Raw genomic sequence first — 27,780 nt, 5'->3', positions numbered from 1 at the left:
ATTGAAATCTTTGTAGTAAATGTATACACATGCACACATACATACATATTTAGAATTCTCATCTCTGAGTTCGTTGGAGACCCTCGACTCTCCATCCATCGCACAGGAAACCTAGGAATCTGTTCTCATTGTTCACAGGCTGGGGAGACAGCCTTTATAAGCTCACTGCTACTTAATGTGTTGTTTTCTCTAGCTGCACAGTTGGGGATCTTCAAAGCAAGATAGATGGCTTGGAAAAGACGAATTCAAAGCTTCAAGAAGAGGTTTGTAACTTACTGAAGTTCTTAGAACAGAATGGCCCAAGGTGAAGAGACGGTATGGTTGGTGTATCTGAGCAGAGCTTCTCGCTGGTCGGAATGGGAATTGCTAAGTTTGGGTTGAACTGCACAGGGCGGAGGGGGGGGGTCAGGCGTTCTCAGAGTTCTGCATCCTCAGAATGTCCGTGTTCAGCGCTGTCTGGGGCTTCCCGTGAGCCGGTGCAGCTGATCATGAGCCAGTTCTAAGGGACTTAGGTTTTACCACCTCACAGTGCACCCGGGGAAAACCAGGCGTCCTTGGGAAAGCCCAGCTCCTGTGGTGAATGTGCTTCTCTCTTCCTCTTCACCCACCTTCCTCTGATGTAGTCTGTCCCCCTGCTGCCCAGAAGGCACAGACTCTGTTATGAGGTAAAAGTAACCCTCGCCCACCCCTTCTGTGTTTCGGCCTCTCAGGAGCATGGAACCAGTCTCCCCACAGTGTGGTCTTTCTCTGCTTTCTCACTAGGAAGAGAGAGAATGAAAGGACAGGAAGAAGGAGGGCTGAGGCCGAGGAAGAAAGCTTGCTGCCAGCTGCCCGGCAGTCTTCTTGGTGGACACATCTTGTCTCCTGTTAGCAGGAGGGGGGTTGCTCAGCCTTTCTGAGGCTTTCCACAGGTAGCGGTCCCTGGCTACTCGGGCCTCCCCACCAGGTCTCCCTGGGGAGGAAGAGGGCTGTGACAGGGGCCAGGGCGTGACCCCCACCTCGGTGTGGAGGCAGATTACGGCCAAAGGAGAGACGCAGAGCATGCCTCTGTATGGAGGGCCCAATTTAAGGCGTCCTTTAAACTGACTGCTCTCTCCCATGGGGCCAGCCCTGAAAAGCTTTAAGGAGAGGAGCTCAGATTTGTGTGAGGAGAAGGAGATTCAAAGGTGGCCTTCATAGATGGGCTTCCCAGGAGCAGCTTCACCACACTTAGAATTGGAGGACCCCGTTTCCCTTGGGTGGGTGGGCCTCTGGGCCTCAGTTTAGGTAGGCAGGTCTTTGGGCCTCATGTTCTCATCTCCAGATTAGATGATAACCCATACCTCACAATGTTGTAGAAATTAGGTAAGTGTTATATAAATGTGCCTAATACACTTGGCGCGTGGAGACATTAGTTGATTTTAGATCAAACAGATTGATTCTTTGTTCTCCCTGGTGAGGTGGCATACTTTCAGTGATGGTCTAATTTTAGCTTTTGGAACTAAACAGCTGGGTTATTTTTTTCTTTAAAGGTCAACAATTGTAATAGGAAACATGCTTTAGAAAAAAGTCTCTCTCTTCAGGGTGTGCTCTCTCCATCTTCAGAGAGCAGATGGGAATTAGCGTCCGGCTTCTGCCTGCTTCTTCCCTGGTAGCAACTAGCACCTCCTGGAGCTTTAAAGTTTCTTATTTAGGTGCAGCAACTTATGGTTAGTCGTGGGTTCTGAGTCCACTTGGACTTAGATGCTGTTGACGACGAGGAGCAAGGAGTTCAGTGCCTCAGGGCCCCCCTCAGTGAGTGACGCCAAGAGCACAGCCAGTTCCGGTCTTCTTTCCCCTCCCCCAGCCCGCGCTTCTCTCCCCAGGCTGGGTTCGGAGGCTGGATAAGGAGAGGTCGGTGGGTGTGCTCACGCCTCTGCCTGCCTCTCCTGAGAGCCTCCACTCAGCAGGTCTGCGAAGGTGTCCTGTTTGTATACACTTTGCCCTCAACTGTGGTAACTCACGGACAGGAAGATGCTCTCCAGGGCCTGCCTTCAGTGGTTTGGTTGTGATTCCTCCCCCAGAGGCTTTCACTCTCCCGCTAGGGATAAAATACCCTTTTGCTTCTTGGCTGGAAACACTTCAAAAGCCCATAATCCCTTTGCTAAGTAAGAGCTACTGTTATCATTGGTGTTTACACAGTCCCCAACTTTTCCTACCCATTTTTAACCTAGGTGATTTTTTTTTATTTAGAGATGAGAACATCCTTTATAAACCCACCTTTTTTCCTTATCGACATTTCACCCTAAGTATGTTCTCAAGTCACTAAAAGCCTTTGCAGACATTCTCATAACTACATGTTTGTCTGCCCAGTGGCGCCCACTGCCATTCGTTAAACCTTTTCTCCAGTATTGGACATTCAAGTGTCTGTCACAGTTTCTGTTCGTAAATTTTTGCCCACATTAACTAGTTTGCTCTCGTTTTTTTAAAACTGTGTCAGTATATTACCTATTTAAAACCAAGAAATAAAATAAAAAACAAAATATCAAATACGTGGAAATCCATCGTCACTTGCGAAGGTGCCAGACGTCAGCTTTTAAATTTGGAACGGTAAGATTAATTTTGACGTTAAGAAACATAAAAATCTTTCTTCATCAGCTTTCAGCTGCAACAGACCGGATTTGTTCGCTTCAAGAAGAGCAGCAACAATTAAGAGAACAAAACGAGTTAATTCGCGAAAGAAGCGAGAAGAGCGTGGAGGTGAGATGCTGGCCCCAGGCAGGGTGGCGCGCCGCACGCAGGTGCACGTCATGCACGCGCGCGTCCCCGGCCGACCTCAAGCTCCCTGCGGGGTGGTGGCGCAGGCCGCACGCACACACACGTCCCGCGCGCGCGCGCGCGCGTCCCCGGCCAACCGCAAGCCTCCTGTGCGGTGCTGACGCAGGCCGCACGCACGCACACGTCCCGCACGCGCGCGTCCCCGGCAGACCTCAAGCTCCCTGTGGGGTGGTGACGCGGGCAGCACGCACGCACGTGTCCCGCGCGCGCGTCCCCGGCCGACCGCAAGCTCCCTGTGCGGTGGTGACGCAGGCCGCACGCGCGCGTCCCCGGCCAACCGGAAGCTCCGTGAGCGGTGGTGACGAGGGCCGCGCGCAGTGCGCCGCTGCCATGCTTTGTGCCCCTGCGCCGCCCCCCTCGCCCGCGGGCCGCGTGGACCGCTGCTCCCGCACCTGTGGGCCCCGCGCTCGGAGCCTCGGCCCCCTTTACCGGGGGCTCTGTGAGGCCGCCCCGGCGCCCGCTTGTCCCGTGGGTGGGCCCTCCCCCCGGCCCTGCCGCCCCAGGCGTTGCGCCTCCCGGCGCTGGAGACCCGCTTTGCTGTGCGGCAGGGCTGCTGACCGGCAGCCCTCTCACCTGAGGACCGGAGGACCGGGAGGCCGTAGCTGGTGCGTCTCGAAAGCCACCCAGTGCTGAGCAACATGCCGGGTGAACGAATCCGGGCCGGGTGGGGGCCTTGCCCACTGAGAACAACTGCTCTGCTTTAACGAAAACTAAGTACAAATCATTTTCTGAACCTAACTTTTCAAAAGTCTGTTGGCTTGCTTTCATCCTTCTAGTTCAAAGAATTTTTTGAAATGTCTTTTAACCTTTCTCTAGTATGCTTAAAAAATAGAAATTACCCTACATCTTTAAAAATTACGGCATTCTTTTTTTTTTAATTTTTTTTTTTTTTCTCTTAGTTTAAATAGGCTCCATGCCCAAGGTGGGGCTTTGAATTCATGACCCTGAGACGAAGGGTCACATGCTTTACCGACTCAGCCAGCCGGGCATCCTTATGGCGTATTTTAAAACACTTTGTAGTTAGTTCACTTCCCTAAGCAAACCATTTCTCTGGGTGTTCTTGTTTGATACAGATAACGAAACAAGACACAAAAGTTGAGCTGGAGACTTACAAGCAAACTCGTCAAGGTCTGGATGAAATGTATAGTGATGTGTGGAAGCAGCTAAAAGAAGAGAAGAAAGTCCGTTTGGTGAGTGTGCAGGACTGAGTGTCTTTAGAAGGTATTCCCCGGTAGCCCGCCACGTTCTTGGTCTGCACGTTTCACACACGTGCTTAGATCTGCTTTTAAAAACAAATGAGTTTTTTGGGATACCTGGGTGGTTCAGTCGGTTAAGCATCTGCCCTCGGCTGGGATCATGATCTCAGGGTGGTGGGATCCAGCCCGGAGTCGGACTACCTGCTCAGAGGGCAGTCTGCCTCTCCCTCTCCCTCTCCCCAACTCATGCTCTCCTTTGTCTTGTTCTCTCAAATAAAATTTTTTAAAAAAAAAAATTTTAATTTTTCATATAAAGTTTTTGTGTTTTTTTTTTAGTTTTTCTTTAAAGATTTTATTTACTTGAGAGAGCAAAAAACCACAAGCAGGGGGAGCAGCAGAGGGAGAGGAAGAAGCAGGCTTCCCGCTGAGCAGGGAGCCCGATTCGGGACTCGATCCCAGAACCCTGGGATCATCACCTGAGCCAAAAGCAGACACTTAACCATCTGAGCCACCCAGGAACCCTATATAAAGTTTTTAAAGTGTGAAAAAATATATTCATGGAGAAGTAGAAATTGTCCCTTTAAAAAAAAAAAATTTTTTTTTTTAAGGGGTTACTTAGTTTACCACTAAGTTCTGCGTTTTTTCCGATTTTATAAACCCTTGTCAGGGATCACCGTGAGACCAGATTCATGGTGGTTTTGCCAGTACAGCTCCCTCAGTCATAGCCTCTAGTCTGTTTCTTTCCACCTAACCTCCATGCCAGTGACCAGTATTTTGTTTTTTGTGTTATTTTAGTAGGCACCATACCCATCATGGGGCTTGAACTCACAACCCTGATCAGGAGTTGCGGGTGCTACCAACTGAGCCAGCCAGGCGCCCCAGCCAGTGTTTTGTTTTGTTTTGTTTTTTTGGTTTTTTTTTTAAGATTTTTTTTTATTTATTTGACAGAGAGAGCACACAAGCAGAGGGAGTAGCAGGCAGGGGCAGAGGGAGAAACAGGCTTCCCACTGAGCGGGGAGCCTGATGTGGGGCTCAGTCCCAGGACCCTGGTTTCATGACCTGAGCCCCTTAATGACTGAGCTACCCAGGCGCCCCCCAGCCAGTGTTTTTTATTAGACCCAGGTCTTGGATCTGCTTTGTTTCTTTGCTTCTTTGCACCGATGTGGAGACGTGTGTCCTGAGTTACCCAGGACGGAACTAGTTCAGCATGGTCGCACCCTTGTTGGCCTTAATCTAGCAGCCCATTCCAAAAACTCTGACATGGCAGCATCACAGTGCTGAGCAGACATTCTTTCAGGCTGTGCGTTCTAGTCTTCAGGTTTAAAGAACATGGTTGCTAGAACTCGAGGCTGAATGCCACCTACCAGCTTTCTGTTGTTTGCATACAGAGCCAGTTCATTATACAATGAGAAAAAGGGAAAAACTTAATCTAGTAGTGCTCCAGACAGACTCTCATAAATCTCCCTAACCTATTCTGACTTTGGGTTTTTTATTTCTGGCAATTCCTAGGATACAGCCTCAGGTAAACACATCCCTGTGTCTACTTCAGTAACACTTTCGTTATCAATACTCTCTTAAGGAACTAGAAAAAGAACTGGAGTTACAGATTGGAATGAAGACGGAAATGGAAATTGCCATGAAGCTGCTAGAAAAGGACACGCACGAGAAGCAGGACACCCTGGTCGCCCTCCGTCAGCAGCTGGAAGAAGTCAAAGCGATTAATTTACAGATGTTCCACAAAGTTCAGGTGAGAGTTGGCTTTGTGTCCGTCCCACAGTCCTACAGCCTGGCTTCCTGCTGCTTGTCGCACACTGCCTCTTGGTCTGTCCCCGCTCTTCCTGCAGGAGAGGGAGGACACATCTGTGAGGCGCTCGCATGCGGTGGGCCCGGTCCCTAGGCCCTATCGCACGTTCCTGCGCTTATTTTATTTGGGCCTCCCATTAGTCCCCAAGAAAAGTTTATAACGTGGAGGAACGTAAGTGACAGGGCAGAACTCAGTGACTGCATCACGTGCCTGGGCTGGCCCAGCTCCTAAGTAGAGCTGACAGCGCAACTGTGTCTTCTGAATCCAAACCCGCATTCGGCCTGTTGTTCCCTTCATGTCTCCCTAGTGTCTGTCTCCTTCTGCTTCAGTGACTAGTTGTCTGCCCCCAGAAGATGGAGAAGCGGAGTAAGGAGCAATGTAAGTTAGTATGGTCTTTTCAGGCTTTGCCGAGACACTGATCTTGCCAAGTCTCCAGCCGCACAGCTAGCTGCTTACCTCTCCTATCGTGTTGGAGGGGTCCAGGGGACCTAGCCCAGAAAGAGTCGATCATGCCACGGTTTGAAAGCTAGCATCTAAAATCGCAAAGCTTGGGCGCCTGGGTGGCTCAGTCATTAAGCGTCTGCCTTCAGCTCAGGTCATGATCCAGGGTCCTGGGATCGAGCCCCACATTGGGCTCCCTGCTCAGCGGGGAGCCTGCATCTCCCTCTTCCTCTGCTCCCTCCCCCTGCTCACACACTCTCTCAAATAAAAAATCTTTAAAATAAAAAATAAAATCACAAAGCTTTCTTGCTCAGAAGCTACGGCAGCGCCCAGGACTATCCTCTGTCCTCAAAACTTTTTTTTTTTGAAGTTCTGTTTTCTGTTTTTAACGCCCACACTGTCCCACTTCCTCTTCCCTAGCTGTCATGCATCTGTGTGAGAGATGGCGTGAGGGCAGACACACGTGTGTTCTTTTGTTCTGCCTTTTTTAAACTGTTATGTAACTGACATTATCATAGTAGCAGCAGTTGGAAATTCAAGTATAGGGAGAAAATGGAAAACAGTTTCGCTGTTTTCCCTCCTGCACATGCTCTGTTTTAATTTGTTCGTGTTTTTTTCTGCTTTGGGTTCGTCTGTAAACGTAATCTTAATGCACATTAGGGGAAGCCATCCTGCCATAATAACTTAGCAGACCCTAAAATAGCATTCCAGACCAGTGGTCCCTCAGGGACCCAGGCTCCAGCTGCCATGCTTGCTGGCGGAAGGGGAGAGAAAAGCAGAAGTCCAGAGGCAGGATTTCCTCCCAGACAGAGAAGTTGCACACATCATTCCATTGGATTCCACAGCAAAGGGCAAGGCAGCATGGCCAGGCATGGCTGCGAGCAGAGCCTGGGGCCGGCGTGTCTGGGCTGCCAGCCCGATGAAGGGGAGCACAAGGGTTAACAGCCGTGGTTGTCGCTCTCCCCCATCGGCCCCACGAGCTCCTGGAAGTCCCGTCCAGTCCCAGAGTCCTCACTGTCCACAGCCCCTGGGTGTCGGGCAGCACTCTGCACGGAGCCCACCAGGCCTGTGTTTGAACCACAAGACTAGCTGTCTTTCACGTTGACCCATCCTGCCCAGCATAGAATGGTGGGGCCAAAACACGATTGCCAAATGCCTATTTGCCAAGGGAAACTAGGGACACACAGGGCAGACCCCGGCCGGCCGCGGCCCTCACTGCGTCTCTGGGCAGGAACTGTGAAGGCTCCCCTCCCTCTGTTGCATGAAGAACTTGTCCGCGGACTGCCGTGGTCCCTGAGACGTCCACCGTCTCCGTGGCCCATGGGAAGCGGGCTCGCAAGGGGCGCGGGGCCTTCCTGGTGGCCACACACCTGTTGCGGCCGGCTCCTTCCTGGCGTTGGTTTGCTGGCCTGGAGGTTGTCTGAAGGATCAAACAGTCACAGATGTTCTTCGGGCCTGACTGTGGGTTTTTGACAGTGCAGTCCCCTCGGTCATTGTGTGTGTGTGCTTCCCCTCAGTCCATGTGTCGGTGCCCACAGTTTAGTGGCCCGTTTATTAAGCGCAGTTCTCGTGCCTGCCTCAGTCTCTCCCTCCCTCGCTCCCTCCTTCCCCTCAGTGGCCCGCACCCCTGACCTGCTGCAGGATGCCGTGGGGCCTCCGGGGCTCACTTGCCAGTTTCTCTCACTTCCTTCAGGGCGCAGAAGCAGGTAGCTTTTCTAACCCGTCCGGCCCCTACCCTTGGACTCTGCTCCTGTCTCCACAGCCCCCTCGTTCACAGCCCCCATGGCTGCGCCCCGGCTCTTCACAGCCACGGCCCCTGGAGCCCTGGCGCGGTTGGCATGGCTTCCACGTCCAGGCTGGGGCAAGTGGTAGTTTTGCTCATTGTTCGCCACGATTAACAAGGGTCACTGGCTCCCCGGCTTGTCACCCCTGCTTTGCCAGCGCCCGGCCCTGGTCTGCTGAGTCAGTGCTGCGTACTGTACGTTTCTTGGCTCAGGGGCTTCGCGAGTGTCCCTCGGTGTGGGGTCTGCTGTCATAAAACACCCCTTGTTTTCTTTTCTCATGCCCGCTCCCATCCTTGTTCCTCTGGGCCTATGTTCTAGAGTGTTTATTTTGTATGGATAGTTGTCGTTCTAAAATGCACATCATCTTGAGTACGTGAATTGTAATTTACATGGGTGGTATTGTGCGTGGCTCTCTTCCTTTTCCCCCCTCAGAGCTACACGCAGCCGGGGTGCACCTGGTTTGGGCTTTGAAGGGGTTAGTCCTGGTGTATGCGGTCACTGCTTCTTGCCCATCCCCGCAGTGGTGGACACTGTTCCTGCCACTCTGCCAGTATGAACACCCCCATGGCGGTTGGTCTACACGTCCCACCCCCCCCAGGGGCTCTGGAGGGGTGCGGGGGCGCGTCTCTCTGGCCCATGCTTTGGGTCCTTGGTTTGTGGAAGCCCAGCTGCATCGCTTTCCAGAAGGGCTGCACCAGCACACGCCCCCCTACAGCGAGGTCTGCTGACATCTGTATTCTGAGTGTGCTTGTTTTATATGCGTTTGTTCGCCTAGTGAGTGTCTGCAGCATCCCTTCGTATGTTCTTTAGCCTTTCGTGTTTCCTGTTCTTGCCTGTTCATGCTTTTTGTCCTGGTTTTCTTTTCTTTCTTTCTTTTTTTTTTTTATTTTTTTTATTTATTAGAGAGAGAGAGCACAAGCAGGAGGGGAGAGGGAGACTCCCCGCTGAGCAAGGAGCCCGATGCGGGGCTCGATCCCAGGACCCTGGGATCGTGACCTGAGCTGAAAGCAGACACTTAACCGACTGAGCCACCCAGGCCCCCAGTCCTTGTTTTCTTTTTTAAATTGAAGTTTAGTTGACATTAGTTGCAGGTGTACAACACAGTGAATCAAGTTCAATTACACAGAGCTCATCATGAAAAGTGAAGTCATCATCTTATCACCATACAACATGATTACAGTATTATTTTTTTTTCCTAAAGCATTGAGAATTTTTGCTCTTCCTTTTTTTTTTTTTTTTAAGATTTTATTTATTTATTTGAGAGAGAGAATGAGATAAAGCATGAGAGGAGGGAGGGTCAGAGGGAGAAGCAGACTCCCTGCCGAGCAGGGAGCCCGATGCGGGACTCGATCCTGGGACTCCAGGATCATGACCTGAGCCGAAGGCAGTTGCTTAATCAATTGAGCCACCCAGGCACCCCATGATTACAGTATTATTGACTATATTGCCCGTGCTATATTTTTCATCCCCATGACTTACTTAATTTGTAAGTGGAAATTTTACCTCTTAATCTCCTTTACCTATTTCTTCCATGCCCCACCCCTCTAGAAGCCACCAGTTTGTTCTCTGTATTTTTTTGTCTTTTTCTGGTTTGTTTTCTGGATTCCACATATAAGTGAAATCATACAGTTTTTGTCTTTCACTTTCTGACTTATTTCACTTAGCATGATACCCTCTAGATCCATCCATGTTGTTGCAAATGGCAAGATCCCATTCTTTTCGATGGCTGAGTAATACTCCGTTGTGTGTACACACACACTTTATCCATTCATCCGTTGATGGACACGGGCTGCTTCCATATCTTGGCCCTTTGGAAATAATGCTGCGGTAAACAGTGGTGCAGGTATCTCTTCGAATTTGTATTTTCATTTTCTTCGGTGAAATTACTGATCCTATAATATTTCTATTTTTACTTTTTTGAGGAACCTCCAGTCTGCTTTTCACAGTGGCTGCACCAATCACTTGTCTGTTGGCCATCTGGATGTCTTCTGTAGGAAAACATGTAAATGGGTCTTCTGTCCATTTTTAATCAGATTATTTTTAGCTGTGGTTTATTGTAGGAGTTCTTTGTATATTTTGGATATTAACCCCTTATCAGACATCTCCTTTACAAATGTCTTCTCCCATTCAGGAGGTTATCATTTCATTTTATTGATGGTTTCCTTCAGTATGCAAAAACTTTTTAGTTTGATGTTGTCCCAATAGTTTGTTTTTACTTTTGTTTCCCTTGCCAGAAAAATGTTGCTAAGGCCAATGTCCCAGGAGATTGCACTATGCTTTCTTTTTGGATTTTTATGGTTTTAGTTCTCACATTTAGGTCTTTAATCCATTTTGAGTTTATTTTTGTGTGTGGTTTATGAAAGCGGTCCGGTTTCATTCCTTTCTATGTAGCTGTCCAGTTTTCTCAACACCATTTGTTGAAGACATCGTATATTCGTATATTCTTGCCACCTTTGTGGTAGATTGACAGTATGAGCTTGGGTTTACTTCTGGGCTCTCTTGTCCTGTTCCATCGATGTAGGTATCTGTTTCTATACAAGTATCGTATTTATTCTTCCAGTCTGTGAGCATGGTTTGGCTTTCTATCATCTTCAGCTTTTTTCAATCTATGTTTTACAGTCTTCATAGTATAGGTTTTTTACCCCCTTGGTGAAGTTTATTCTTAGATATTTTATTATTTTTGATGCAATTATAAATGGGTTTTTTTTTCTTAATTTCTCTTTGTGCTACTTTGTTATTAGTGTATAGAAATACAACAGACTTCTGTATATTAATTTTGTATCTGCAACCTTACTGAATTCATTTATCTGTTGTAAAATTTTTTTGGTAGAGTCTTTCAGGTTTTCTGTATAGAGTATCATGTGTTTGCAAATAGTGACAGTTTTACTTCTTTCTTACCAACTTGGATTCCTTTTATTTCTTTTTGTTGTCTGATTACTGTGGCTAGGACGTCCAGTTCTATGTTGAATAAAAGTGGGGAGAGTGGACATCCTTGTCTTGTTCCTGACCTTAGAGGAAGAGCTCTCAGTGTTTCCCCATCGAGTATGATGCTAGCTGTGGGTCTATCATATATGGCCTTTATGATGTTGAGGTATGTTCCCTGTGAACCCACTTTGTTGAGAGTTCTTATCACGAATGGATGTTATATTTTGTCAAATATTTTTTCTGCATCTATTAAGATGATCATATGGTTTTTACCCTTCATTTTGTTAATATGTTGTATCACATTGATTGATTTGCAGATATTGGGCCAGCTCTACATCCTGGAATAAATCCTATTTGACTGTGGGGAATGATCCTTCTAATGGATGATTGCATTCAGTTCACCAATATTTTATTGAGGATTCTTGCATCCGTCTTCATCAGAGATGTTCACCTGTAGTTTTCTCTGTAGTGCCTTTGTTCTGGTTTCGGTATCAGGGCACTGCTGGCCTCAAAGAATGAATATGGAAGTTTTCCTTCCTCATCTGTTTTTTTTGGAATAGTTTAAGAAGATTAAGTATTAACTCTGTTTAAATAAATATTTGGTAGAATTCCCCTGTGAAGCCATCTGGTCCTGGACTTTTGTTCATTGGGAGTTTTTTTATTACAAATTTAGTGTCACCACTAGGAACTGGTTATTTCTTCCTGATTCAGTCTTGGAATATCATAGGTTTCTAAGAATTTATCCATTTCTTTTAGGTTGTCCAATGTGTTGGTATATGATTTTTCGTAGTCGTATCTTATAGTCCTTCATATTTCTGTGGTGTCAGTTATTACTTTTCCTCTTTCATTTCTGAATTGATTTGAGTCCTCTCTCTTTTTCTTGATGAGTCTGGGTAAAAGTTTATCAGTTTTGTTTATCTTTTCAAACAACCAGCTCTTGATTTCATGTGATCTTTTCTATTGTTTTTTAAGTCTTCATTTCACTTAATCTACTCTTATCTCTATTATTTCATTCCTAGGACTGATTTTGGGCTTTTGCTCTTCTTTTTCTAGCTGCTTTAGGTTTAAGGTTAGATTGTTTCTTTGAGATTTTTTCTTGTTCTGGAGGGAGGCCTGTATCACTTTAAACTTCCTTCTTAGAACTGCTTTTGCTGCGTTCCAAAGATTTTGGACCATTGTGTTTCCATTTTCATTTGTCTCCAGGTACTTTTTAAAATTTCTCCTTTGATTTCTTGGTTTGACCAATTTGTTGTTTAGTAGCATGTTGTTTAGCTTCCACATGTTTGTGTTTCTTCTGTGTTTTGTTGTTTTTCTTCCCTGTAATTGATTTCAAGTTACATACTATTGTGGGTAAAGATGCTTGGTACGATTTCAGTCTTCTTAAATTTATTGAGATTCCTTTTGTGGCCTACCGTGATGGATCCTGGAGAATGTCTCATGTGCACATGAAGAGAATGCGTATTCTGCTGCTTTAGGAAGGAATGTTCTGTATGGATATGTCCATCTGCTCCAGTGTATCACTCAAAGCCTCTGTTTCCTTATAGATTTTCTGCTTGGATGATGTACACATTGATGTAAGTGGGTTGTTAAAGTCCCCTACTATTGTATTACTGTCAGTTTCTATCTTAATGTTTGTTAATAGCTTCTTTATGTATTCAGGTGCTCTGGTGTCAGTTGCGCAGATATTTACAATTGCTACATCTTCTTGCTGGATTGATCCCTTTATCATTATATAATGCTATTTTGTCTGACGTAGGTACTGCTACCCCAGTTTTGGGGGTTTTTTTTGTTTGCCTCCATTTGCATGCAATATGTTTTTCTATCCCTTCCTTCGCTTTCAGTCTGTATGTTTTTAGGTCTGAAGTGAGTCTCTTGGAGGCAGCATATAGATGGGTCTTGTTTTTTTTTTATCTGTCACCCTGTGTCTTTTGATTGGAACATTTAGACCATTTACATTTAAAGTTACTACTGATGGGGCGCCTGGGTGGTTCAGTCAGTGGAGCATCCGACTCTTGGTTTCAGCTCAGGTCATGATCTCAGGGTCATGAGATTCTTTCCCCCTCCCTCCCTCTCTGCTCCTCCCCCCTGCTCACACACACACACTCAAGCGTGTGTTCTCTCTCTCTCAAATAAGTAAAATATTTAAAAGTTACTACTGATGGGGCGCTTGGGTGGCTCAGTTGGTCAAGTGTCTGACTGTTGATTGCAGCTCAGGTCATGATCTCAGAGTTGTGAGAATGAGCCCCAAGTCACTCTCCCTGCTCAGCACAGAGTCTGCTTCTCTCTCCCTCTGCCCTTCCTCTCACTTGCACACTTGAACGCATGCATGCTGTCTTTATTTATTTATTAAATAAATAAAACTTAAACAAAAGGGGCACCTGGGTGGCTCAGTCGTTAAGCGCCTGCCTTCGGCTCAGGTCATGATCCCAGGGTCCTGGGATCAAGCCCCACATCAGGCTCCCTGCTCCGCAGGAAGTCTGCTGCTCCCTCACCCACTCTCCCTGCTTGTGTTCCCTCTCTCGCTCTGTCTCTCTGTCAAATAAAATCTTTTAAAAATAAATAAATAAATAAAATAAAGAATAAAGCTATTACTGACAGGTATGTACTTATTGCCTTTTTGTTCATTGTTGTGTGGTTGTTTTTGTACTTCTTCTCTGTTCCTTCTCTTGTTCTCTTCCCTTGTGATTGATGGCTTTCTGTAGTGTTGTGCTTAGGTTCCTTTCTCTTTACTTTTTGTGTATCTGTTGTACGTTTTTGATTTATGGTTACCATGAGGTTCATATATAACATTCTGAGTATATAACAGTTTATATTAAGTTGAGGGTCTCTTAAGTTTGAACACATTCTTTTTTTTTTTTTTTTAAGATTTTATTTATTTATTTGACAGAGAGAGACACAGCGAGAGAGGGAACACAAGCAGGGGGAGTGGGAGAGGGAGAAGCAGGCTTCCCGCCGAGCAGGGAGCCCGATGCGGGGCTCAAACCCAGGACCCTGGGATCATGACCTGAGCCAAAGGCAGACGCTTAACGACTGAGCCACCCTGGCGCCCCAGTTTGAACACATTCTAAAAACACTACATTTTGGGGTGCCTGGGTGGCTCAGTCAGTTAAGCATCTGCCTTCGGCTCAGGTCATGATCCCAGGGTCCTGGAATCGAGCCCCACATCGGGTTCCCTGCTCTGCGGGGAGCCTGCTTCTCCCTCTCCCTCTGCCTACAGCTTCCCCTGCTTGCGTGCTCTCTCTCTCTCTCTCTGTGTCAAATAAATAAATAAAATATTTAAAAATAAGTAAATAAATGCACTAGGTTTTTACTGCCCTTTTATGTTTATGATGTCATATCTTTTTATTTTGTGTATTCCTTAACTACTTTTTGATACAATTGATTTTACTGTTTTTGTCTTTTACCCTTCTTACTAGCGTTGTAAGTGATTGATCTCCTACCTTTATTTTATGTTTGCTTTTACCAGTGAAGTTTTTCCCTTTCGTAAGTATCTTACTGTAGTTATGGCCTCCTCTTTTTCACTAAAGAAGCCCCTTTAATATTTCTTTTTTTTTTTTTTTTTTTTAAAGATTTTATTTATTTGAGAGAGAGCACAAGAGGGGGGAGCAGGAGAGGGAGAAGCAGACTTCCCACTGAGCGGGGAGCCCGATGCGGGACTCGATCCTGGGACTCCAGGATCATGACCTGAGCCGAAGGCAGTCGCTTAACCAACTGAGCCACCCAGGCGCCCCCCCCTTTAATATTTCTTGTAAGGCTGGTTTAGAGGTGATGAACTCCTTTCACTTTTGTTTGTCTGGGAAACTCCTTATCTCTCCTGCCAGGTAGAGTACTCTTGGTCATAGGATTCTTCTTTTCAGTGCTTTGGATGCATCATACCACTCTTGTTCTGGCCTGCAAAGTTTCTGCTGAAAAATCTGCTGATGGCCTTATGGGGTTTCCCTTGTACGTAACTATTTGCCTTTCTCTTGCTGCTTTTAAGATTCTCTCTTTCTCGGGGCACCTGGGTGGCTCAGTCGTTAAGTGTCTGCCTTCGGCTCAGGTCATGATCCAGGCGTCCTGGGATCGAGCCCTGCATCAGGCTCCCTGCTCAGTGGGAAGCCTATTTCTCCCTCTCCCACTCCCCCTGCTTGTGTTCCCTCTCTCGCTATCTCTCTCTCTGTCAAATAAATAAATAAAATCTTAAAAAAAAAAAGATTCTCTTTCTCTTTTATCTTTGCCATTTTAATTATCATGTGTCGTGTTGTGGACCTCCATTGCTTCACCTTGTTTGAGGCTCTCTGTGCTCCCTTCCCCCAGGTGAGGTTAGGGAAGTTTTCAGCTATTACTTCTTCAAATAAGTTTTCTGCCCCCTTCTCTCTCCTCCCTCTGGGATACCTACAGTGCAGATGTTAGCATGTTTAATGCTGTCCCAAATGTTCCTTAAACTAGCCTCTTTTTTTTTTTTTTTTGTATTCTTTTTTCTTTTTGCTATTTCGCTTGGGTGCTTTCCATTTTCCATCTGTCTTCCAGATCACTGATCCAGATCTTCTGCATCCTCTAATCTGCTGTTGACTCTCTCTAGTGTATTTTTCATGTCAGTTCTTGTGTTCCTCAACTCTTATTGTTTCTTTTCTATAATTTCTCTGTTGAAGTTCTTACTGAGTTCATCCACTCTTCTGTCAAGTCTGGTGAACACCTTTATGACCATTACTTTGAACTCTTTCTGGGGTGGATCACGTACCTTCATTTCTTTTAGTTCTTTTTCTAATGTTTTGTCTTGTTCTTTCATTTGGTGCATATTCCTTTGTCTCCTCATTTTGCTTGACTTTCTCTGCTTGTTTCTGTGTATTGGGCAGAACAACTACATCTCCCAGTCTTAAAGGAGTGTAGGACTGTGTGGTCTGCATGTGCCTGTTGTCTTTGGCTGGAGCTATAGCAGGCACGTGCTGAAGTTCCCAGGGCACTGCATAGGAGTCTGGAGCTGAGTAGGGGCAGGGGCCAGGGGGTCCCAAGGTACTCCATGAAGCAGGGGGTTCCTGGCAGGACAGCTGGAGAAGTAGCTGCAGACTAAGGGGTCCCAGGATGTTCTGCCTAGCAGAGGCCCTGGTGGGATGGCCGGAGCTTACGTGGGTATAGGCCAGGAGGTCCCGAGGTGCTCCACATGGGGTAGAGGGCCTGATGGGATACTTGAAGTGGGCACAGACTCGCGGTGGGGAGGTCCTAGGGTGCTCTGGGCAGTGGGTGTCCTAGCAAGTCGTGTAGAGCTGAAGCTGGTGTGGGCCTGGGGTGTCCCAAGGTGCTTTGCACCCATACCGTGTTGGCAAGACAGCTGCAGCTGGAGCGGGCACCATCCAGGGTATCCCAGTTGTGCTGCACTCGGTCCACCTTGGTGGGACAGCTGGAGCTTGGGTGAGCTCAGATGGGAGGGCCGCCTCGGGGATGCCTGGGGCTGATGAGCGGGGAAACGGGGGCTCACTGAGGTGTCGGGCCGGCTAGAATGGCCAGACCGCGCTCCTGTCTGTGCTGTCACGGTGGAGGGGGACCATCAGCAGTGGTCCTCACCAGCACCTCCCCACCTGGGGAGCATTCCAGCAACTCCCCCTGCGCCTGGCAGACACTCTGGGTTAGTTCACCCACAGTTGCTAGCCTGCCCCACTGCACGGGCAGCATCAGGGGTGGGTTCCCGTCCTAATTATGTCTCCACCTCTCCTACCCTTCTCTGTGTGGTCCCTCTGTTGGGGTGGAAACTGCCTTCCGTTCTTAGGGAGAATCACTGTAGGTGTAGGTACAGGTTTGGTGTGTCTGGAGGAGGAGAGTTCAGGGTCTTCCTACACCACCATCTTAGACCCTCCCCTTGTCTCGTCCTTGTTGATTAGCGGTCATTCTGTGTAGTCTGAATACTAGTCCCTTATTGGTTCACCTGTGGTAGATGTCCTCTACTCTCTTCTCTGGTATCCTTAAGTCCTTATTTTTGGTGTAGTCAAATGTGCTGATTTTTCATGTTATGGGCTGCAGTTTGGGGATTTTAAGAAGCCCTTTCTCAAGCCTAGGTGTCAAAGACATTCTACACTAGTTTTATAAACCTGACACAGTTAGGTTTTTAATGTCTAGAGTTGACTTTCATTTATAGCCCTACTGAGGGATCCAGGTGTGGTTCTCTCCATATCATTAGCTACTTCAAAACTAGTCCAGTCTTTTCTCACTCTCCTATGTGGTGCCACCCTGATCATAGATCAGGTTCGTACATAAGGTGGAACCGTCCCTGAGGTCTCTGTTCTGTGTGTCTATCTGAGTTACCTGATCACCATAGCTTTGTAGTATGTTTTATGTCTAAGTTGGCTGTAACAAAGTACCACAGAGTGGCTTGACAGAGCTTCATTGTCTCACAGTCTGGAGGCCAGGAGTCTGAAATTGGGAGTCCTCACAGTTGCTCTCCTCTGAGGGCTGTGAGGAAGACCGTAGCGTCCCTGTGTCCTAAGGGCTCCTGGTGGTTGCTGGCCACCTTCACTTGGTCTGCTCCCCGTGTCCATGACTATGTCCAAATTTCCCCTTTTGATAAGGACACAAGTGATACTGGATTAAGGGCCCCCCTACTCCACTTTGACCTCATCTTAACTAATTATGTCTGCAACGGCCCACTTCCCAAATAAGGTCACATTGTGTGGTACTCGGGCCAGGGCTTCCACATAAGGATTTGGGAGGGATGGAACTCAACCCATTACAGAGGTCAAGCCTGCCCTCCTTGCCCCCTAATTTTTTCCCCTTTTTAAGATTGACTTATCTATTTGTAAACCTTTATTCTTGACAAAAAATTTAGAACAATTTATAAAGTCCCTTTTAGAAATCCAGCAGAGGGGTGCCTGGGTGGCTCAGTTGGTTGAGCATCTGACTCTTAGTTTTGGCTCAGGTTGTGATCTCAGGGTCGTGGGATCGAGCCCCATGCTGGGCGGGGAGTTGGCTTGGGATTCTCTCTCTCCCTCACTCCCTCCCCCACTTGCACACATGAGCTCTTTCTCTCTATAATAAATCTTTAAAAAAAATTTTTTTAATAACAATCCAGCTGAACTGAGCTGGGATCGGGCCCCAGGCAGGGGCAGTATGAGCAGTGGGGGCAGGCAGGACTGGAGCAGGGGCCAGGATCAAGGTTGGAGGTCCCAGGCTAAATTTATTTAAAAAAAAAAAAAAAAATCCAACTGGATTTCCTAAATGGGGATTACATTGGATTTATAGGTTAACTTGAGAAAAAATTGACCTCCATAGCGTATAAAGTCATTTCATCCAAGAGCATGGGGTAGATTTTCATTTAGTCAGATAATTCTTTTTTCTCTTTTTTTATCCTTTTTACTGGGTAAGAGTCTTGCATTTTCTCCAGGTGAGTTCCTGGATTGTAGTTCTTGTTGCTCATGTGACCGGTGCCTTACTTTGGCTGCATCATCTGGTTAGGTCTTACTGGTATAGAAAAGAGCTCGTGTGTTTGCAGGCCTGATCTCCTGTTAGCAGCCTGGCACACCGCCAGGGGCAGACAGTTCCTCGCTTGATCCTGTTGGCTTTATGTGTAAGTGATCATATCATTGGCAAATAGAGTTTAATCTCTTTACCCTCAATTTTTGTTTCTTAGAGCATTGGCCAGGCTTTCCAATACTATATTACACAGCAGAAACAGTGAGCAAACTTGTGGTCCTGCTCTTAAAAGGATTGCATCTAAAAGTTTCTCCATTAGCTATAATCTTGCTAGATGTTCGCTGTGTGATCCTCAGTAAGTTAAGGAAGTTCACTTCTGTTTCTTGTTTGCTTAGTTTTATCATGAATGAGTGCTGAATTTATTAAATGCTTTTTTTCCCCTGTATTGTATCTATTTTGTTGGGGTTTTTTTTTAAGATTTTATTTATTTATTAGGGCACAAGTTGTGGCAGAGGGAGAGGGAGAAGCAGACTCCCCGCTAAGCAGGGAGCCCGATGCAGGGCTGGATCCCAGGACCCTGAGATCCTGACCTGAACCAAAGGTAGATGCTCAAGTGACTGAGCCACCCAGGCGCTCCTGTTGTATCTATTTTGATAATCATATTTTTTTCCTTTATTTGTGTTGTAATTTATGCTGATTAACATTCTTGTAATCCTACTTAATTATGACATACTTATATATACCCTTGATGCACACGTGCTCTTTCAGGAGCATTTTGTTAATTTCTGCTCTTCCCCACAGCCCTGGAAGACACAATGGGTTGAAGCGCCCAGTGTTATCAACGGAAAGAAAATATATGTGTTTATATTTGAGATGGACCTCTAGTGATCTTTCCTCTTACTGACCTTATTTGCCTTCAGAATCAAGATTGGGTTGGCACTATATGCTTTCCTGCTCTCTTGAAGCTCTCTTTCTCTGGAATAATTCATACAAGATAGCAAGTGTCTATTCTGAAAATTTTGAGAATCCACCTATGTTATAGGATTTACCTGGGTCCGAGGCTTTGGAAGCAGGGTGACTTTGATGACCATTTCAAGTTATTAAATGCTACTGACCTATTTGTGCTTTCTGTTTCTTCTCAGGACAATTTTGGTGTATTTTTTCCAAAATGTATCTTGTTTAGGTTCTCAAATGTTTTAACTCATAGTTGTTTATAATGTTCTTTTACAAAGTTTTTAAATCTCTTTCATCCAGGATTTTCTTACTTGCATTTTCTATTTTCTGTATTCCTTCTTGCCAGAAGTGTGTCTTCTTTAATAATCTTTTCAAAGAACCACCTTTTTCCCCTAATACTCTGCATTGTCTTTTGTTCCCATGTTTTTCATTGACTTCTATCTACTCTTACTTTTGTTATATTCTTTCTGATTTCTTTGGGTTTTCTCTGTAGTTCATTTTCAGCTGCTGAAATGCATGCTTAGCTCATCTGTTTTATCTTTTTTTTTTTTTCCCCATAAAAATGTCATTTGGGGGTGCCTGGCTGACTCAGTCAGTAGAGCATGTGACTCCTGATCTCAGGGTCATGAGTTCAAGCTCCACACTGGGGGGCAGAGTTTACTTAAAAAAATAAAAATAAATAACAAAAATGCTATTTGAAGTTAAAAATTACCCGCAAGTGCTGCTTTAGCTGTGGCCCTCAAATTTTAACAAAATCACATCTTAGCATCTCTGAAACCTAGATGCATCTTACAGTCAGTGGCCTGACGTGTTCCAAGTAGCAGGTTTTTCTTTCTTAGTGGTGTGTAAAATTAAGACACATCTTACACTCAGTGCATCTTCAGTACTATACAATATTGCATAGTGTTTTCACTAGATTTTATCTCTGAGTATTTCATAATTCTTCCTCTGGTTTATATTTTTAGCTCAGTAGTTTTAGTAATAATGCCATTTAGTTTTGTTTCCAAGATATGAGGCGTTTTTAGTCATTCTTGTGTTGTTAATGTCAAATTGTATCACATTAAGGTCCAAGAATACAGTCTGTATATTATTCTTGGGAATTTATTAGGACTTCCTTCTCTCTTTAGCCTTTCTGTATCCTTTTATTTTAAAAGCGTCTCTTTTAGACACACAGGAACATGGTGCTTTTTGCCACCCCCACTCCCACCCCCCGCCCAGTCCAGGGCTCTGGTTCAGAGCCTGGATTCAGAAGTCACATAGTCATGGGTGTGAGCATGCTGTCCTGGCTCATGCACGCTAGTCTCCAGCCCGACGCTCTCTCTGAGCCTCCCTTTGCCTAGAGAAGGGGGGCTAACCACCCCTACCAGGGCCGGAGAACTCACAGGTGTGCTGGGCACGTGGGAACAGCTCAGTAATGTTGTCAGATCCCACTGTGATGTTCCTTTCTGAAAAGGAACATGGACCTTTCATAGAAGGAAAGGCTCATTACTTCCTTACTTCCTTCTGGGCCTTTCTTTCTGTTGATAACAGTGAGTGCTTCAACCCATTGTGTCTTCCAGGGCTGTGGGGAAGAGCAGCAATTAACAAAATGCTCCTGAAAGTGCTGGGAAAGTAGAGGGTGCAATCAAACCTGTTCTTAATCCCAAGCAGGCCTGGCGGTGAGGGAGTGGCAGAGTGTGACCCCTTTTCCTTTCCTTGGCAGAATGCAGAGAGCTGTTTACAGCAGAAGAATGAAGCCATCACATCCTTTGAAGAAAAAAACAACCAAGTTATGTCCAGCATGAAACAGATGGAAGAAAGGTAATCACCCCACCCCCCACCCTGGCACATACTACTTAGGAGATGGGGACATTCTCTGGACCTGGAGTTTCTCTCACAAGTACAGACAACTTGGGATGATGGGCCTTTGGGATCCGAGTCTTGCTGAAGGGGTCCGATTCCCAGCCTTAAGTGCATATTCCCTTAATCAAACTTTGGGTTCCTGTATCACACTGTCTTCCCAGGGGGTCAGACGGGTACAGTGAGCTCATTGTCACGGTCACATTTCCACATCAGTCAGTAGTGGATCACAAGAGAGTCTGAAAACTGACTCACAAGAATATGGCAACTGATTTTCTTACAAAGGTGCAAAGGCAGTTCAGTGGAGCGAGGAAAGTCTTTTTAATAAATGATGTTGGAACAATCAGAAAAATGAATCTCAATCTACACCTCATACCTTATTCAAAAATTAACTAGAAATGGAGCATAAGTCTAAATGGAAAACTTAAAATTTCTAACTTTTAGAAGAAAATATAGGAGAAAATCTTTGTGGCTTTGGGTTAGTCAAAGAGATCTTAGACGTGACATGAAAGCCTGGGGTCCATGGGAGAAAATTTTGATAAATTGGACTTTATCAAAATGTAAAACCTTTGTTCTATGAAAGACACGATTAAGAGAATAAAAAGACATGTTACAGATTGGGACAAAATCTGCAGATCACATAGCTGACAAAGTACTTGTATCCAGAATGTGTAAAGAACTCTCAAAACTCAACACAGTCCAATTTAAAAATGGACAAAAGGCTTGAACAGACACTTGACCAAAGAGGGCATATGGATGGCGGACCAGCACACAAAAAGACATTCAGGGTGCCTGGGTGGCTCAGTTGGTTAAGCGACTGCCTTCGGCTCAGGTCATGATCCTGGAGTCCCAGGATCAAGTCCCACATCGGGCTCCCTGCTCGGCAGGGAGCCTGCTTCTCCCTCTGACCCTCCCCCCTCTCATGTGCTCTCTCTCAAATAAATAAAATCTTTAAAAAAAAAAGACATTCAGTATCCCTAGCCAGCAGGGACGTGCGTGTTACAATCACAGTGGGGGTCACTGTGCATGTATTAGAACAGCTAAGTATCTTTTTAGTGACAGCACTGAGTGCTGACAAGACTCCAAAGTGACTAGAACTCCCCTACCTTACCAATGGGGATGCCAAATGGTACCCCCACTGTGGAGAACAGTCTCTTAAAATAAAGCTAAACATGCTCTTATCATATGACCCCACAATCCCACTGCTGGGTATGTGCCCAAGAGCAGTGAAGACTAATGTTCACACAGAAACCTGTACACAAATGTTTATAGCAGGTCTGTGCATATAATTAAAACTAGAAGCGAATTGAGGTCTTTCATCTGATGAAGGAGAAACAGACTGTCAGCCTATACCATGAAATAATACTCGGCCATCGGAAGGAACCTGGAATGATCTCAGATACCGCGCTGAGCGAAGGAAGCCAGTTTCAAGAGGTTATATGAGGAACAATTCCATTTATAGGACGTTCTCGAAAAGCCAGAGCCACGGTATCAGGGCACATCAGTGGTTGCCAGGTTTAGGGGTGACTCCAGAGGGCAGCACTAGGGAGCTTTCCAGGATGACGGAGCTCCTGGTCGCCGCGGTGGTTACACGAGTCTGTACGCGTGCTGAGAACTCTGGGAACGGTTTCACTGTGTGTTTAAAACCCCAGCCGCAAGACTGTGAAAGACGCTGCCCTCAGCCTTGAGGATAACCCCTTTCCCACGGAGACCTGGTTCTTTGCGCGCAGGTTACAGGTCTCGGAGAGGGCGCGGCAGGGGGCCGAGGAGCGGAGCCACAAGCTGCAGCAGGAGCTGGGGGGCCGGACGTGCGCGCTGCAGGAGCAGCTCTCCCAGCTGCACGAGCAGTGGTAGGCGGGGCCGGGGCGGGGCCAGCCGCCAGGGGGCGGGGCCGGGCAGCTCCCGACTGGGCGCGGGCGGTGTCTCTTCTGCACTTACACCCGCGAAGCTGGAATCGGGGTGTGTGTCAAGCCCCGTGTCCCCCCTTTCGCAAGCGAGAGCGCCGGCTCGGGGTTCGGGAACGTCCCAGGGCCACTCAGCTGGTGAGAAGGGGAGTGCGGTAGCTTTCTCCCGCCCCCACCCCGTGTCCCCCAGTGGGAGCTAGCTCTGGGTTGCAACACGCAGACGACGTTTTGCAGGCTCTCTCCTCAGGTCTCCGCCTGGGTAGAGGATCCCGCTCGTGCGGTCTTAAGTGTCTCTCGGGGCTCTTTTCCTTTCTGTGCGCTCGCGTGCTGTCCCGTGCATGCGCCTGCTTCCCCCAGCAGGGTCCTGGTCTTCCCTCTGGAGGGGCAGGTGGCCCTGCCGGAGAGGGAGCCTGGGTTCCCTGCTCTGCTGACGGGTTTAGGTGCAGGTGCAGCACTTCTGATTCCTGTGAACTCCCCATTTCCTTTGCGGAGAATTGGGCCGGAGATTGTGCGTCTTCTATGCATCTCTCTCACTGAGACTAACTCAAGTTCATTTTGGGAAAACAGCTCGAGTCTAGAGAAAGAGTTGAAATCAGAAAAAGAACAGAGACAGGCTCTTCAGCGAGAATTACAACAGGAGAAGGACACTTCCTCTCTACTCCGAGCAGAGCTACAGCAAGTGGAAGGATTAAAAAAGGTAAGGCAGGGGCGCCTGGGTGGTTCAGTCGTTAAGCGTCTGCCTTCGGCTCAGGTCATGATCCCAGGGTCCTGGGATCAAGCCCTGCATCGGGCTCCCTGCTCCGCGGGAAGCCTGCTTCTCCCTCTCCCACTCCCCCTGCTTGTGTTTCCTCTCTCACTATGTCTCTCTCTGTCAAATAAATAAAAAAAAAACTTAAAAAAAAAAAAGGTAAGGCAGCCGGCCTGGGAGGGGAAGAGCTGCTGCTGTCTCCAGGAGCCCCGGCTGCGGAGCCCCTGGTACAGCCAGAGCTGCGGCTGGTGCGCACACCAGCCACTCGGGGAGCAGTGCGGTGGGGAGAATGAAACGGGGGACAGCCTGCAGTGGCGGCCGTAGTCCGGGAAGCATGCCCCGGAGGCTGACTCAAAAGGCGAGTGAGGACCAGCCATGCAGAGGCGGGCTAAGGCCGTCTCAGGCACACCGGCCCTGGCGGAGGATCCTTGGGGATTTCGTTGTGTTGAACATGATCATGGGTGCTGCTGCACGGTCTGAATGAGCCCACAAAGGTCCTCTGGTCTCTGGTGGAAAGTGTCTAAGAGCCCCTCCCCGGGGGAGCCCACTGGGCTAGGGGTAGGAACCACTGGGGAGGGGAGAGGTTCCACAAGAGCCTCTCAGGCTCCAAGAGGGGACGGGAAGAAATGGTGCGCAGAAGAGGACTCCTAGAAGGTTCTGCATCTTCCCCCCCTTGATTCCACTTTGGTCTAAGATTTGAATTGCATACCCTCTTGCCCCGCACCCACACTTACATACACACACAAGCAGAACATGTCTGACGTCAGAGCAGGGGTCACCAGGCTCTGGGGCAGAAGGCCCAGGGGCAGCTGGGAGGGACATGCCCACCACTCAGGCCTAAGCCCTGCTGCTCTCCGTCAGCCCTGAACCCCAAATCACTGTCCTAGGTCGTTGTCAGGGCTCTTGCCAACCTGTGTCCTCCAGGGGCCCTGGCCCTGGAAGACAGTGGTTATCAGTTTGTGAGCTTCACCCCACACACGCACGTGGTCTCGGGCTGGGCGTGAGATCCCACATCCTGGCCTCCATCAGCCTTGGTCGTTCATTTTCGGGAAGTTGAGACCAGCCCTTCCCAAAAAACTATTTATTCAAACGAGCCTTCACTGTGCAGGTATCCCCCGCTCCTGCATAAGGCTCATCTGTGCGTGTTTTGAGGCAGTTCTCTGTGTTTAAACGGCCTTTTAATAGCAACTCAGATGGGCAAGGCCTTGCTCGCCCTGTGTGGGTGACTGATTTGCACATAGCTGTTTTCTTGTCCCACGTCACTGTCCCCACTGCAGGTGCCCGTTCTGGAGAAACAGGCTAGTGAGAAGTCATCCATGAAGTAACCGCAGCTCAAATGAGATTAACACAACAAAACTGCTTTTTGCTCTTGAAAAACATTCTGACCTGCTTGTCGCTGCAATTACATGAGTGTGTTAGGCCTCTGGTTGGTCCATTTTAGGAGCTGCGGGAGCTCCAGGACGAGAAGGCGGAGTTGCAGAAGGTTTGCAACGAGCAGGAACAAGCCCTCCAGGAAATGGGCCTGCACCTCAGCCAGTAAGAAGCCTGCCCCCCCCTCCCCTGCCACCTGCGTCATGGCCACTGGGCCTGCCCCCGCTTCTCCGGAGTCACACCAGCCTGCCCACCAGGCGCCAAACCAAGTTCTGCTGTCCGGGAAGGGGAGGGCCGGGTGTTCCAGGGCGACCCCCCAGGAAGTCAGGCCTCGGAGACACAGCGCCGGTTTAACTAATGCATTAGGAAATCCCTTCTAGTGAGCCCTCCTGTTAACTAGCTGAGCCTCTAGGTCCCAAGCAAGCCAGGGGGGCGGTGGGTGGGGTGCTTGCTGGCCTGCAGTCAGACCAGGGGGGCTGCCGTGGTTTGAGGATTCCACCCGCTGTGGCATTAAGCACAACCACCGCCCCCCTCTCTGGATAGTCACGTCTACCAGCATCCGTCTGTCTGTCTGTCCTGCTGGGTACTGCTCTCTCTCCTTTGACCTGACAGCCCTCCCCCCGGGGTCCCCGTCCTGCCAGGTTGCTCTGGCCCATCCGATAGGTCACACTGCAGACTGTAGGATTTGTTCATTTGTGAGATGACTGTGTTTTCAAAGCCGCTGGGGAGCTTTATTCTCCTTAGGAGTCAGGACTCCTGGTTGCAGAGAGCCAGAAACCCAGTTCAGACTGTCTCAAGCCAAAAAAGCCATCAGGAATCAGTGTCTCCCTCCTAGTCTGCCGTCCTTCTGCTCCCTCACTGGTGGCTCTGGCCCCCACCAGGTCCTGTTCTGGAGCCTTCCCCAAGCACAGTGACCAGAGAGATGGGGGCCCCGTGGGAGCCTGTGACCAGAGGTCCAGACATGAGGACCGACAGAGAAGCAGCTAGAAACACACCGTAGTAGCACGTGCATTAGGCTGCGCTGGGGTTGTCGTGTCAAGGACGTGTGACGTGGGCAGGGATCCCCAAGGAACATCCTTGGTGCTTCCTCCCTCCCTCCCTCTTCCCTCCATCCTGCAAGCTGACACCAGGTGACAGAGGACAGGGCTCTCCTCAGAGCCTCCACCAGCTAGACACAGCTGCCCGGTTTCTCTCTCTGGGCAACGTCCGGATCCTTCCCAAGTTGTGTTTCCCAGGGACGTGCTTGCACGTTCGGGCTGCCGTCCTGACCTGGGGTCCCCCGGTTACCCCCCGCCGCCTGGGCAGCTTCTGGTCCTGTCAGACTGCAGGCCTCTCTCTGATCTGCTCGGGCGGGACTGAAGGCCCCGATGCTCAGTTTCCCAGTCCTCCCCTGGAAGTCTCGTCTGTGTCTCAGAGCCCTGCCACTTTGACCCTTCTGTTGATCCAGTGACAGTTTAGGCTAATGTCAGCTTTTCAGAAAAGGCTCAGGACCTCCCTGCCCCCCCCCCCAGCCTGCAATTACAGATACACTGTTTCATTTTATCTGGTTGAATTCTGCCAGTGTAGACCACATTCAGGCCTGTCTTCTATGTGGATGACTAAGGAATTGTTCTTCCCCTAACAAGGGTGGAGCAAGTGAACCTGTCCTCGGAGCAGGACTGTTCTAGAAGGAGCAGGCAGCAGGAAAGGGGCCGGAGGAGCCGTGCAGATTTGGGTGCCTACTGTGGGGGGGGGCCCGCACCCCCATTCAGGCACATGTCCCATGCAGGAATGGTTGCCCGGAGAAGCCAGGAACCTGACTTCTAGGAAATTATTCCCAGTTCTTGATTTTATTTATTTGACAGAGAGGGAACACAAGCAGGGGGAGCAGCGGAGGGAGCAGCAGGCCTCCCACTGAGCAGGGAGCCCGATGCGGGGCTCCGGGGCTCGATCCCAGGACCCCGGGATCACGACCCGAGCCGAAGGCAGACGCTTGACGACTGAGCCACCCAGGCGCCCTCCCAATTTTTAAATGGTTGCAACTACTTCAAAGTCTTTTTAAACCTTGCAGGCTCCACAGTCTGTTTTGGGACCACATTCGTTCCACAGGCTCCTAGAGCGCGGCAGACATGAGCCAACATGATGAGGTGACTCTGGGATGATAAAAGGCAGAGAGCGTGTTCTGGAACAACTCCTGTATGGGGCTGCTCTCTCCTAAGCCATCACCCTCCTGAAGCCAGTCAGACAGTAGCTGTGGGCTTGCTGAGTTTGAGAGCCTCACACGGCTATAAATCATCTTTATTTTTTTTAAGATCAAAGCTGAAGATGGAAGACATCAAAGAAGTAAACAAGGCGCTGAAGGTACTGGATTGTTAACGTTATTAGTCTCAGAATCACTGCCCCCGGCTTAGTCAGCTCACGCTCCTGCCCTGGGCGCTCAGGTTCTCCCGAGTCAGGTGAGGGATGTGTCCCAGAGGCCTGTGACCTGGGGACATGTGACACTGGCAGGCGCTGGGGCCCAGCCCACAACCTCCGTCCTGATTCCGGCCCCTCAGCTGGACGTTCAAGAGCAGGCCTAGATCACAGGAGCCCAAATGAAGGGAGGGAAAAGTGGCAGAAAGAGATCCAGGGATTTATTTATTTATTTATTTATTTATTT

At 48.2% G+C, this 27,780-nt stretch overlaps 1 protein-coding gene across 1 annotated transcript in view; it reads left to right on the top strand.

The window, feature by feature from the left end:
• Positions 1-27,780, top strand: part of RUFY1 (RUN and FYVE domain containing 1) — a 59,607-nt gene that overhangs the window by 29,962 nt on the left and 1,865 nt on the right. Inside the window, exons 8-16 of the mRNA XM_081827298.1 lie at positions 194-263; positions 2,617-2,718; positions 3,870-3,986; positions 5,572-5,739; positions 20,983-21,080; positions 22,850-22,969; positions 23,591-23,720; positions 25,213-25,307; positions 27,434-27,482. Of these exons, the coding sequence (XP_081683424.1) occupies positions 194-263; positions 2,617-2,718; positions 3,870-3,986; positions 5,572-5,739; positions 20,983-21,080; positions 22,850-22,969; positions 23,591-23,720; positions 25,213-25,307; positions 27,434-27,482 (949 nt within the window). The remainder of the gene's footprint in view (positions 1-193; positions 264-2,616; positions 2,719-3,869; positions 3,987-5,571; positions 5,740-20,982; positions 21,081-22,849; positions 22,970-23,590; positions 23,721-25,212; positions 25,308-27,433; positions 27,483-27,780) is intronic.

Source organism: Leptonychotes weddellii, chromosome 7, assembly GCF_054177405.1.
Source record: "Leptonychotes weddellii isolate Sample4059 chromosome 7, ASM5417740v2, whole genome shotgun sequence".
NCBI lineage: Eukaryota > Metazoa > Chordata > Mammalia > Carnivora > Phocidae > Leptonychotes > Leptonychotes weddellii.
Note: the sequence above shows the minus strand (reverse complement) of the source record. Positions and strands in the feature narration are given on the sequence as shown.